Genomic DNA, 13342 nt, shown 5'->3' on the forward strand with positions numbered 1-13342 from the left:
ATTTGCAAAAAATTACATTCATTTGCTATTATCTCAGTTCAGAAGCATGCTATCGAAAAACAATGTATGGATGAATTTAACCTTGTAGTTTTATCTGAAAGTTTGCCGAATAACATTGGAGTCGCAAACGTATACCAAAGTCGTGAGCGAGCTGTGGAGGCAACTCTCCACACGGTGAATATAAATTTCATTCACGCTGTGGAGAGTTGCTTTCACAGCTCGCTCACGACTTTGGTATACACTCATTGCACAATTATGGGTCACTCAAGGAACAACCATTTCATAATATGAATCGTTTTTCATACAAAAATAACACTTTCATTATTTTTATTTTATATTCTCTTCATTGAAACCCCTTTTTATTGTTTTAAATAAAAATCTGCTTGTAAAATTCACTTTAGGCGGTGAAAATTACTAAAATGTTGGTGAATAATGAAAACCACAATAATGGGTCAAAATTGGCTGTGTAACAATTATGGGTCAATTTGTTCCCAATTATGGGTCACTCAAGAGAAATCGGCTCAAAAATAATGTTTTGTCTATTTTTTCAATGAATGATCACTTATTCTCGATAGATCAACTATAGCAGAATCCAAAACTGGCCTCAAACCTCTTAACGAAGCGTGTTTGCACGATTTGAAATCGATTTTTCGAAATTGGGACAAATTCTCCAACACAACCACCGATAAACGCCTAAAAGTATGCAATTCCCATGTACGCAGAACTGTCAATATTATGCTGCACTAAAAGGTGACCCATAATTGTGTGATTTTCGGTGTTCCTTGGCACAATAATGAGTCACTTAAATTTTGCCTGAAATAAGCTTTAATTAGCTACACTCACATGAATTTCTTCATTTAGAACGTAAATTATACCTTTGTTCTGGTGACGATACCATTTCGCACTTGAAAATCACTAAATCTCGCTTTTACAGAGCTTACGAAAGCAGTGCACGCACTGTCCGATATTCACAATCGAAGCGTTACTTTGACAGCTAGTTTTGCGCCGAACAAAAAATATTGAAAATATGTATGTTTTGATGTATAAGCCCGTGTGCGATACGTATAGTGACACAGAACAAATCAACTTATGTGCGAAAAATAATAATAGCTAACAAAAGCTTGCAATCAATTAGTATTTATCTATTAAAGTGGAAAGTGACTAATAATTGTGTGTGACCCATAATTGTGCAATGAGTGTACGTTTGCGACTCCAATGTTATTCGGCAAACTTTCAGATAAAACTACAAGGTTAAATTCATCCATACATTGTTTTTCGATAGCATGCTTCTGAACTGAGATAATAGCAAATGAATGTAAATTTTTGCAAATGAATGGTCGCAACCTTGTTTGGAACATTTTTGTTTATTGGAGCAAAAACTAGAAGTATGTCCAAATAAAAGGCAACGATCGCAATACATGAGCTTCGGATAAAAAAGTCTCACACTGAAGATAACTTCATCAATTTTTACGTAATCCGGAAGAACAGAACCGGAGAAAGTTATTTTAATGCAATCTGAATGGGTGTATTTTGTATTATTGCCAACAAAAGTTAATTTTGACAAACGGACACAATCCAAAACCTGGACAGAAGAAATAGATTTGTTTTTAAAAAAATCCTACACCACGAGCAACAACATCCTGACAGTTCAAAGATTCATCGTATATTATACCATTTATCTCGCATGATTCGCATGGAGCGTACACACGATAAGAATTGATGAAAAGTTTGGATTCCAGAAGAGCGTTCGCTTTTTCTCGAGATCCAAAAATTACCCGCAATTTATCTAAAGAAGCTTTCTTAATTTCCTTAACAGATTTGTATTTTTCATAAATCTCCGAGGAAATTAATAAAACATTGATAGGTTTCTCTTTTTTACGAAAATATATTTCAAACGGGCCAGAAAAACTAGATGGATAAATCTTTACGCGAAATGGTTTGGTCAATGATGGTTTCAACTAATTCAACATTTTCTTTTGAACCCCCTTCACCCTCATCAGTTTCCATTATGGAAACTTAAAAGTAAAAAGGTTCACGAAAACTATAAATTGAACTGAATAAGGAAATAAATGATAAATTATACTCAAGTGTCTTGAATTGGAACAGCAACGAAAAATTGAGCAGCAACTCTTGAAAAATTTCTTAAAGGGAAATTCGCCACGCAAATCCACCCAAAAACGTCGAACGGGAAACGGGAACTTGGAAACGGGAAACAACAACTTGAAACGGGAGCTTGAACAACAACGACAAACGTGAACTTGAGCAACAACGGGAACCGGCTCCAACAGCAACTTCACAGGAACAACGAAACACAGCTAACAAAACGTCACACAACAAGCCAAGCAACGGAAACTTGAATTCTCCAGCAAAGAAATCCACCACGTAAATCCGCCAAATCGCAAAATCCTCGGAAAATTTTCGTCTCTGGAAAAGAAAAAAAATGACAAGTAGTCATATGTGGAAGGGAAATGAATGATTTAGTGTTAAAAATGTATGCCATATTGCCTCGACTGAATGCATTCATTCTTTATTCATCAGAATCCAAATACTACTCAAATGGTATATTATTATTTCTTCAATGAGTCCAAAATGCTACTTATCAACCAATCCAATCGTAGTACTTTAATATTGTCTATCTGGTTGGAATCAAGACAGACATTCAATCAAAAATTGCCATTTTCTTTCGAGTTATCACCTTGATGATACACAGAATGGTATAATTATAAATACTATCGTCGGTGTATGATACATTTTTATTAGAAGTATCACAAATGCACTAATAAAAAACAAATCTCGCGAGATTGAACCATTGATCAATTGTTACTGTTACTGCACCACTACACGGCTCAGAATACTATAATCATAAGTATTAAGAGCTGATAGTTAGTATTGCTAGAATTTCATTGTATTTTTTACCTTTCACTTTTTTTCTTGTGTTCACCTCATGTAAACTTTTAAATTTCAATTCATTCAATAGCGTTTGTTATTGTGAATAACCGCTTGAATCTTAAATTATTTTCCAAACCTGCCAAAACAGCCTCCACAAATAACGTACACATTCAATAAGAACAATCAAAAACTTTAAGAATTTATAACGCAATATTGATAATACTTCGAGTAAAACAATCCAAATATGATCTTTCTTTTTGTAAAACATAATTCATTGATTATTAGCGATTCATCACCTATTCAGATAGAAACTATATTCGGCTTAACAATCACTGTACACGAATATTTTCTTATCTACTTAAAAAAAATAATTGAAAAGTTAGGCTACCTAAATATCATTGAAACTTCGTCATTTTAACTCTTTGTTAAATGTAATTGCATAGTAGTCATTCTCACAATAAGAAAAAACACTAGCTTTGAATCGAGCCCTGAATCATATTTTAGTTTGATTAATTGTTAAAATATTAATTCGTCATTGAATCCAAAATGCTTCTTTTCAACCAAACCACTCAACGCTTTTCAATACTTTTTAAACACAAATGTGCATTTCCGAAACATCAATCAAATTTGACATAGAAAAGTATCGTAAAAAACAAGAAACATGAAAAAAAAACTTGAACAAAATATAAGAAAGAATTACACTCAGTACAATAGGGTCCTAAAATTAAAGACGAAATCTCGCTTATATTGAATAATACGATCAAGCATGGTATTCTAATCGGAATTGTACTTTACTCGAACTTGAAAAACAAAGGAATACTGAGAAAATTCGAAATAAGTAAAATGGTAAATAGTTCTACTTTGACATTTGAGGTCAACCTTGTGTGACTGAGCTCGACATTTTTCGCACTGGGATTTCAAAAATGTTCCTATCTGACATACACGGTGAAAAAAAATCACTCAAAGTATGTGTTATAAGCTAGGGACGAGACAAAAGGCTAACAAAATAAAAATTATATATTTTCAACTACGGTTAATAAAAGCGTCAAAAAATGAGTAGATATGTACTCTTGAACCATATATTGTGGTTTAAAACAAGAATCCCGATAGGACTTTAGGAGCCTATTCAAGGATTTCAACATACGTTATCAATCACCTCTTCCAAATCACAGTTGGAAAATTCTCGGATACATAATCACTACAGCTCGATCGCTCGATGCAATATTTCTGCGCACTAAATTGTAGTATTCATAGCAACAAAAAAACATTGAAAAATACTTTGTTCACAGTTAAGTTTTCGTCACCCGAATTTTAAGTATTCTCACCGTCTTTCACTTATTAATTCGTTATTTTGACTTACCGCTGTTTTACGTGCATAACTTACGCTGAACATTTCGTAATGATCATACCGGATACTTTCTACCAGTTTGATGTCGCTGGTGTGGAGCGTGTCCTCACATTGAATCTAGTCCGCGATAACTTTTGCTATCGATCAATCTCGTGGCTTCCGTCCGCTTGATTAACGGAAAATGACGATCGGATGAATAAAATCAGCGACCAGGCAGGACAACGGCTTGATCCACGACTCGAGACCGACGGTTGATCGTTGGAAGGATGGAAACGAACACCGGACAGGGGCGGGCTTGGCGAACAGCGACAGGACTCGAACTTCTAGGAGTGACCAGGGACGGAGACAGGGACCAGACACTTGAACCTTGACTTGACAGGACAGGACAGGGGCGGGGACCAGACTTGACTTGACGACAACCGATAGGCGAGGGAATTTTCTTGTGGGGCTTGTCCTTACATTGAATCTGGTCCGCTTGAACACCGTGAAATTATTGCTATTTTTCCATTCCTGGGAGCACATGCGCCATGTCGTGACCCAATGTGGTATCGTTGAATGGAAGTTCAGGAGTTTTTCATGAGAGAAAGTAAGACGTTTTTTACATAATTAATTTTTTAATCAGTGCGTTTTTCGTCTGTCTTCTACAAGATCCGTCACAAAACTAATCATTTTTCCTACTGAAAATCATCGCCTACTAAAGTTTTCAAATAAAATCAATATTATTGCAGCCTATCTCATTCCCTACACAGGTGTTCTTCAAACGTTCATCTAAATATACCACACGGTTTTGCAGTCCTCGTGTTTGTTTTATGCCGGTATCAGTTGGTGCGTCCTTTCATTACAATTAAAGTGATTCTGATGGCGTGTAGATATCACTGATGGGCCATCTCCAAAGTTCACTTTAAAATCCAAATAAACACTTATCGTGAATATGCTTGAATACATGGGGTTTTGACCCCATTTCCGGCACTACAGGTAAACAAAATTATTGTACATTACCTGAATTCACAACGAAACGACCGTTTTCGTCCACTTCTTCCATCTGAATCAGATATCTTATTGCGAGAACTTGTTGTTAACAGTGATTGCTGTGAAGATTTTCTACCGGAAAGTTAATTTTGAACGAGTTTACTGCATCCAGTCCAGCGCCAATTCTCGGCACCAGTGCCGAACTTCCAGCAAAATCAAATGGGAAATCACTTTGGCACCCATCTTTGTGCTGACGAAGTGAACTCGTCTGCGTGTAATAGTTGTTTTGAGCACTTGTGCGGCTTAAGACTGAAAATAGAGCTCATTGACTGTGGATTCCGTTGCGGAAGTGCTGCGGGAGATGATTACCTACGAGAGTGCGTTTTGATTTGTTTTGCGTTAAAGAGCGTTGAATTGACGCGGGTGCCCAAGTAGTTCGAAACCCTATGTAGTACAAGTATTGCATGTTGCTGTTTACGAAATGTGAGTGTCAAGTCAAAAAAGTCACCATTGACCGTTGAAAACCCCTCCCAGAGACATTTTCTGGCTACGCCACTGACATGTAATTATGTATATAATCAATTCCATAATAATATGCGTTGACAACTCTTCTAGTTTTCTCGGCCTTATAAAGGGTTAACGATATGCATTGATCTTCTCGTTATTTTTGTAGAAATAGTTTTTTAAGGTTGTGCCATGACTGGTATGGTGCCGATAAGAATAAAAGAACACAGTAAATAACATGCTATTCAAATATGATACACTATGCCCAGGGAGTTGAGAAATTTTTTCCGACCGGAACGGGAATCGAACCCGCCGTCTCCGGGTTGGCGATCCATAGCCTTAACCACTAGACTATCTGGAGACCCCATGTAAGTCATGATTATCTGATTATTTGAAATGTTTCATGAAATTGCGAATGATATAATCAAAGATTGCCTTAATGATCGCGACGTTTAATCAGGTTAATATCTAATAAGGTTTACGCTGTTTAGTGAAACCCCCTATTGTTTAAGTTTGCTTTAAACTAATCAACAAATAATTTTAAGGTTGGTTGGTTTACACATGATAATAAAGAAAACAAGGAATGATACTAGTAGTTCGATTTGATGAAAAACATTTTTTGAATGGCTGATTCTTCTTCTTGGCGTAACAATCCATTCCAAACATCTGCTTCTCAGCTTAGTGTTCTATGAGCACTTCCGCAGTTGTTAACGAAGTCTCAGTCGGATAGCTTTCTCCGTCAATGGCCATTTTGTATTGTATATCGTGTGGTATGTTCGCAGATGCTCTATGCCTAAGAAAGTCAAGAAAATTTCCATTACGAAAAGTTCCTGAACCGACCGGGAATCGAACTAGTTATCATCAGCAGGATATTGTTAAATACTAGTGCGCTTGCTGCATCGGCTGTATCTTTCGGGACGGAGCGCAAAAAAGTGACATCTCCATACAAATGGCTGAGCTTTGGCTCACCAGAACACTAAAATTTCACAGCAGATCCTTATTTGGAAGAACTACACTTTATTTTTGAATTTCTAGCTTTGGTTACCTGAATAAATCGGAAATAAAAAATATGCCACAGATAAAACTATTTCATGTTTTACGGTTTTTGTTTAACTTGTCGTGGTAAATCTCACATGCAATGTAAACAAAAATTTATTTACACACATACATGTAAGTATTGGGTCATTAATAATATAGTTTACATCACATAAAGCAAAGACTAATAGATGAAAAAATATATGCAAAACTGTTATCGCTAAACAGCACAATTGTGTTGGTTTGTCACGAAAGGTATATGGGGCTGGTGATCAGTTATAGGTAGTTCTAAATTCAGATGGTTTCAGATGGTGCATATAGTTTTTTACTATGTTTGGATTTAGTGAGCATTAATACATACAGCATTGTTCCAGTTTTACCATGCCCCTTTTTAAAAATATTTTTAAATATTCTACAAAATCTACACGTATTTTAAATATTTAAATCGTTGCAAATCGCGTCTTCAACATTCACCTTAAAGAAGAGGGGAAACACTTGCTCTCAAATGTAACAGCAAATGAATGAAAAATGAAGGACTCACGCGCGGAGGTCGTGATAAAATCGGAACATTACTGTATCATTTTTTATCGAATAATTGTGTTGAGGTGCGTTGAAGCACTATGGACACTGTTTATTGGACAGTCATAATCAAATCCCATCTACGCAATGTAGTTTTTAGGTTTTTAGTAAAAATACACACCACATTTTAGGCACTGATAATCATTAAACTTTGCTGATGTTATTCTGAGCTAAATGCATTCAGCAATGAAACGAATTGTCAGCACCTTTCTAAACAACTAGCTTAAACATCTTGCAATTTTATGGATAATCATCAACGCTGGGCTAAAATTCATAAAATTGCTACCTAAAATTCAGCAAGTTGCATTGCTGATTTTTTATGCTGGAAGCATTTGCTGTGTACTTGCGCGAAATATGCGTCCCAATGTATTCGGAAACAGTCAGATTAATTGATGATAAACACTACATATTACTAACTAAAACAACACAGCCTTTCTTAGCAAATCCACCATTTTATTCTAATACAGTATTCAGAAGCTTCATAGTTTGCACTCAATTTTAGGGTTTCTAAGCTTCCATTTGTCAACTATCGATTTTTCTGCCTGAAGATTCGTCAGTTCAGCATAATCTGAAATTGGAACAATTATATTTATTCTAGGATTCGTCAATCATCACGAATGGCGCTTACCATAATTTTTACTATACCGGAACAGTATGTCGTAAATATCACAGATTGGAATGCACATGTTGTGAAAGGGATAAATTTTCCCATCGATCTCATTCTTAAAATTGGATACCATTACGGCGAGTAAGTTGCCGTCACCGTCAAATATTGGACCTCCGCTCTGACCCGCCTGCACGGGACAATCGGTATTTATAACTCCTTTGGTGTATTTCGTCACTCTACCGCGGTATATGCTTGGGGTAAATTTACCATCCATACCGAAGTGTTTGAACACGGGGAACCCGACACAGTACACTGTTTGACCAACTGCTGGGATGTAATTTGCCAGTTTTGCTAAATTGTGTCCATCTTTGGGGCCTTCTAGTAAAGCTACATCGAAAGCGTAATCAAATATTGGATTCTTATAAATCAATTTCGGATGGAAGACCTTATCGTAACAATAACATGTGATGTTGTCCTAGAAGTAAATGATAAATTCTCATTGGTGTCGCTGCAATGTTTCAAAAATTTGTTACTTACGGTGCGTAAGACGTGTGCGCACGTTATCACAAAACTTCGTCCATTGATTTGAAACAGGCATCCTGTTCCCCAGCAGCCCATTGAATCGATCATACAAGATGATCGCTGGACAAACATGGTTAGTTTGTCACATGTGTTATTTAGAGGGGGCTTATCAAACAAGATTTTGCATATTTCGCCTACATTTGCTGCTAGAGGTAGGCACACATTTTCGCTTTGATGATCGAAGCATGAGTATAACATAATGCTTCGGAGGTTACTGAAAGTAAAAAAAATATGTTGAGATTATTTTGTTGTCCTGTGTTACTTGCCATTAAACTCACCTATTTTTATCGTAGACTCCTGCACCTTCACAGCCGAATGCCGGACTTATATTCAGCAATGTCAAGCAATTGTCTTTTCCTAATACGTTTGCTACATGTCCAAAGTTTATGCTGTTCAAAAAATGTTCATTTCCAAATGGACTACTAATACAAACGATATCTTCGAGTAGATTCAGATTGTTAATGCAATTTTCAAACTCTGGCCTAATAATGTCTAACGATATATTTTGGTCTGGAAATGACATTATCACAAATGTTGAAAAATAAAGGCTGTATTCCAAGACAGATTTGTGTTCTCCATCTAATGAAAATTTCAAGTTTTTGAAGTTGTTATCTATCGTTTCTTCTATATCAGGTGAATAAAGAATGTAGGCGATTTGCACCTTCTTTTCAAAAAACGTTCCACCCTTTCCTTGCACTACTAGTCTATAGTCAAGGTGCCGGAGAAAACTATACTCATTATCAGTGTCAACATCAATTATCTTCTGCTCGACAGTGGCTTTGAACTCTCTTTTTGTGAAAGGCACTTGTAGCATGGTAAGACCTGAAGTAAGGACAAACTTATTTTCAAACAGAACAGCTGAACTTTTATGAGTGCCCGCGTAGTAGTAGATGATACCATTTTTCGGGTACAAAGTCTAAAAAAATAAAAAAAATAATAACATTTGTAATAGTGTACATTGATAACATAAAATTTACTATAATACCTACCGACATTATGATGACTATATTATCATTAAAATTCTGATTATTTATCCATTACTATCCTGATGATATCCTTGAAATATTCTGTAGGAAACTCTAAAGAAACAATCTTGTAAGAAAGCACAGTTGAATGTCGTTTCACATCTCTATTACAAAGTGACACTGGTGTTCCTTTTTTGAATCTGTGCTACGGAATGGTATAACACAATTTTAGCGACACCTATATGTGATTTGAAGCGATCAATATATATATATAATATATAAGAGAGTCCTAAATGCATTTCCTTAGTACAATTTACCAATTATTATAATTTGAATGAATATCGATTGGATCGGGTAAAATAATAACCTTTGAGAGTTGCTAGGATTCCAAAGTTTACTGACATACCGTAAATCGGGATAACGTTGATCAGCTTGACCTTCCTCATGGAGTGTTTATACAAATATTTTTCATTGAATCTGTTTCTGCCCGCGAAAGGTATTCCTTAAACTGTTATTATTTAGCTACTAAAACACGTGCAATGAAAATTGAGTACTATCTACACTGCCGGTGGAAGCATAATTGTCACATGTGCATTTTTGGCAATATTGAGATTTTGCAGCCCATAACCATGTATCATGTACTACCATATAGGGAAATATAAATAGCACAGACAAACAGACGTAACAATTGCGAAATTTCCATCGACCACGCTTTTAACGATAATTTAAAATTTTAGAAGTTGTGGCTTTCACAACCAGAGGCGCGCGCATCGTTTTTCTATGCGTTTGACGTTTCACACTAGCGCCTTCCGTTGACGATATTGCACAACAGTGATTCGTGCAACTTTTCCACCAGGTGGTGGTAGTGTGAACTGGGTGATTGATTTCCATGAAAATCGTTCAAGGTGTTACGTCTGTTTGTCTGTGTAAATAGGTAGTTTGTTTCGAAAATTGTTGAAAAAATGCAACGCCGATTTGTCACATTCTGAAAAGTGGACGCATAAGTGTCACGTTTCTTTGGAAAACCTATGAAGTTTTAAAATCGCTCTAAAACAAAAATTAATGCTGAAATTCAAAATTGGTTGATGTTAGAACACGATTCGGCATTTATGCTTTATAGTTGAGACAATTTACTTTTTCGAACTTTGGACGCGATTTTCTCGATTGTCGGTTTTTGCACATGTGACATTTATGCGTCCACCGGCAGTACAGGAGTCAAAATAATCACTTTAAACCAAGATTTAAAGCAATTCATTTATCGAAATAATTTATGTTAAATCAGTGTCGGTTGCACCTCCAGGAAACTACGTGACAGAATACACTAGTTTACAAAATAAAACGAAAGCCGTGAACTTCTGTCAACGACCAAAATTTTTAAAGTACAATTTAGTGCTGATTTCGAATCCGCGCTTCAAAAAATTTAAAGTAGAGCAGTTTTTGAGTTTTGGCTTAATATCGAGTTTTACATTTTTTAAAATGTTGAATTTACTGAAATTCAAATATCTTGCGTTTTGTTCAACCAATTTCAAATCTTTTTTAATAAATTAAAAGCTGAATACAATACCATTCGATCATCTGAATGCGGATTTTGCGTCAGATTGATGAAATTCAAGATATTGGCGAGTTTTTGGGACGATCTCCTTAAATTTTAGCAAAATTTCCAAAAATATATGAAGAAAAGTATTTTTTTTTTCGATAAGAAAAAAACAATCTAAAAATTCTTTCTCACTGTTTATTTGTATTTGACATATCATATGTGGGCGAGTTACAGTAAAAAAATTAGCTCAATCGGAGCATTGATTACGGAGAATGAGATGTGTGAAGTGGGCGGCTTTACTTAAAAATAGAACAAAAATCGATTTCAAATCATCAACCTTGTATGGACCTCTACTGTAATTTTTTTCCTTCACGTTTTCGAACAGGGCATGATTCTACACCAAAAATGATCATCAGCTTACCGAGCTCAAAAATGCTGTAAACTATTGATATTGTTCAAAAAAATTTTAACATTGACTTTATGTCGGGACATTGTCCCGTAGATGGGATGCATCGAGCCCGAAACCGGTCGGCATTAAGGTAATTTTTTAATTATTTTGACGATTGTAACGCGTCGCGTTTCGTGAATGTTATTGTCTCTTATTTGCTTACGAAATTGCCCACCATCAGCCGATATGCACGGTGCAGAAGATTTTAAGACCTCCTGTTAATTAGAGCCATAACCAGCCATTGAAAATCGGTGGTTGCGCACATCGGGAAATACTTTTTTTTTTTTCTAGAAATTCAAGATGGTATGGTGGCTAAATTCAATATGGTGGCTTAATTCATTTACCACTTGAATAGTTTTTAAAGAGATGGTGTGAATAGTGAGCCCGCTTCAGCGAGAGCTACTTTATCCCAAACTTATGTGATCAATAAAGTGGCACCTCTTCAGTGAAGAGTCTTCACTGAATTGTGTGCTCCCAATCGGCTTTTCGGGCCCGTATGAAGTTGATCACCAATCTCTCTCTCTCTTCTTGGCGCAACGTCCTCACTGGGACAAAGCCTGCTTCTCAGCTTAGTGTTCAATGAGCACTTCCACAGTTTTTAACTGAGAGCTTCCTCTGCCAATGACCATTTTGCATGCGTATATCGTGTGGCAGGCACGAAGATACTCTATGCCCAAGGAAGTCAAGGAAATTTCCTTTACGAAAAGATCCTGGACCGATCGGGAATCGAACCCGTCACCCTCAGCATGGTCATGCTGAATACCCGTGCGTTTACCGCCTCGGCTATATGGGCCGAATATTGGGATCACCAATATTAACTTCTTTTCCCGATCAGCCTAGTTAGCTGTGTAGTGTCGGTAGCGGTTGGTTAAGCTGGCTAAGAATAGCACTACGGACCGCCTGTTACAGTGGTAGGAGTCCACTAATCAGGTGACACCTGATTCAAGGTGTTATGCGACTTTATGCTTACCGTGCCTAAGAATGAATGGGGAGTCTTATAAAAACCTAATCGCAAACGGTGGCTGTGGAGTAGCAATGCACCCTCCACAGTATTTTGCCCTTACTGCGCTAAGGGGCCGTCCATTAATTACATAAGGGTTTATGGAGGGAGGGGGGGTTTGAGAAATCTTTCGCTCCATACAAAAATATTTGGACTTTCATACAAAAAATCTTACAAGACGGGGTGGGGGTGTCGAAAAATCGTTAAAATTGCCTTACGTAATAAATGGACAGCCCCTAACCGGAACAATAGCGCGGTGGACCTTGTGTTTCTCCGAGACAATCAGCTGCCCTTCTTCAAACTCATACTGGAGGCTGAATGAGAGAGGGATTATAAAGATGTTATTAATTGGTTTAAAATTTCACCTAGGGTAGAAGTTTCAGTTTTGGCCAGCCCGGAGTTTTGGGCATAGTGCGGTATTCAGCCTGTTGCGATTTAATTCGCCATAAATTTATTTTTTACTAGTAGATCCTAATACAATATGATGATTACAGCTATGAAAACCACACGTTTTGATTAAAAACTAGAAGAAAAAGAAAATTTCCTTAAAAAATCAGCTCCCATATATCTATTTTGGCCAGGGTGCTTCTAATTTGGCCACTCCCATAAGAAATACACGTGATTGGTCAAAATAGAAACCAAACTTTAAAATATGGCCAAAACTGCGGCAGTGCTTCTATTTTGGGCAGTGTCACTTTTAATACAAAAATCAAGTATTGGCTTGATTTCTGCATTTTTCCTTGAAAATATAGATTGAAACCTTTCATCTGACACATTGGTTGTTTTTATAGGATTATTGGTTATTTTTATAAAAATGATTTCCCTTAGACTGGCCAAAACCGGTGTCCACACTCTAGTTAATTTTTGTTGCGCTAATTA

At 36.5% G+C, this 13342-nt stretch overlaps 1 protein-coding gene across 1 annotated transcript; it reads right to left on the reverse strand.

The window, feature by feature from the left end:
* Positions 1-7733: 7733 nt before the first annotated feature.
* LOC109431726 (uncharacterized) lies at positions 7734-9658 on the reverse strand. Its single transcript, XM_019708000.3, has 5 exons — positions 9503-9658; positions 8792-9429; positions 8469-8727; positions 7953-8406; positions 7734-7892 (listed from the first exon to the last, which is right to left on the reverse strand). The coding sequence occupies exons 1-5, from the start codon at positions 9506-9508 to the stop codon at positions 7804-7806; spliced, it is 1446 nt and encodes a 481-aa protein (XP_019563545.3). The 5' UTR covers positions 9509-9658; the 3' UTR covers positions 7734-7803.
* Positions 9659-13342: the final 3684 nt, after the last annotated feature.

The sequence above is a fragment of the Aedes albopictus genome, chromosome 2, assembly GCF_035046485.1.
Source record: "Aedes albopictus strain Foshan chromosome 2, AalbF5, whole genome shotgun sequence".
NCBI classification, from domain to species: domain Eukaryota; kingdom Metazoa; phylum Arthropoda; class Insecta; order Diptera; family Culicidae; genus Aedes; species Aedes albopictus.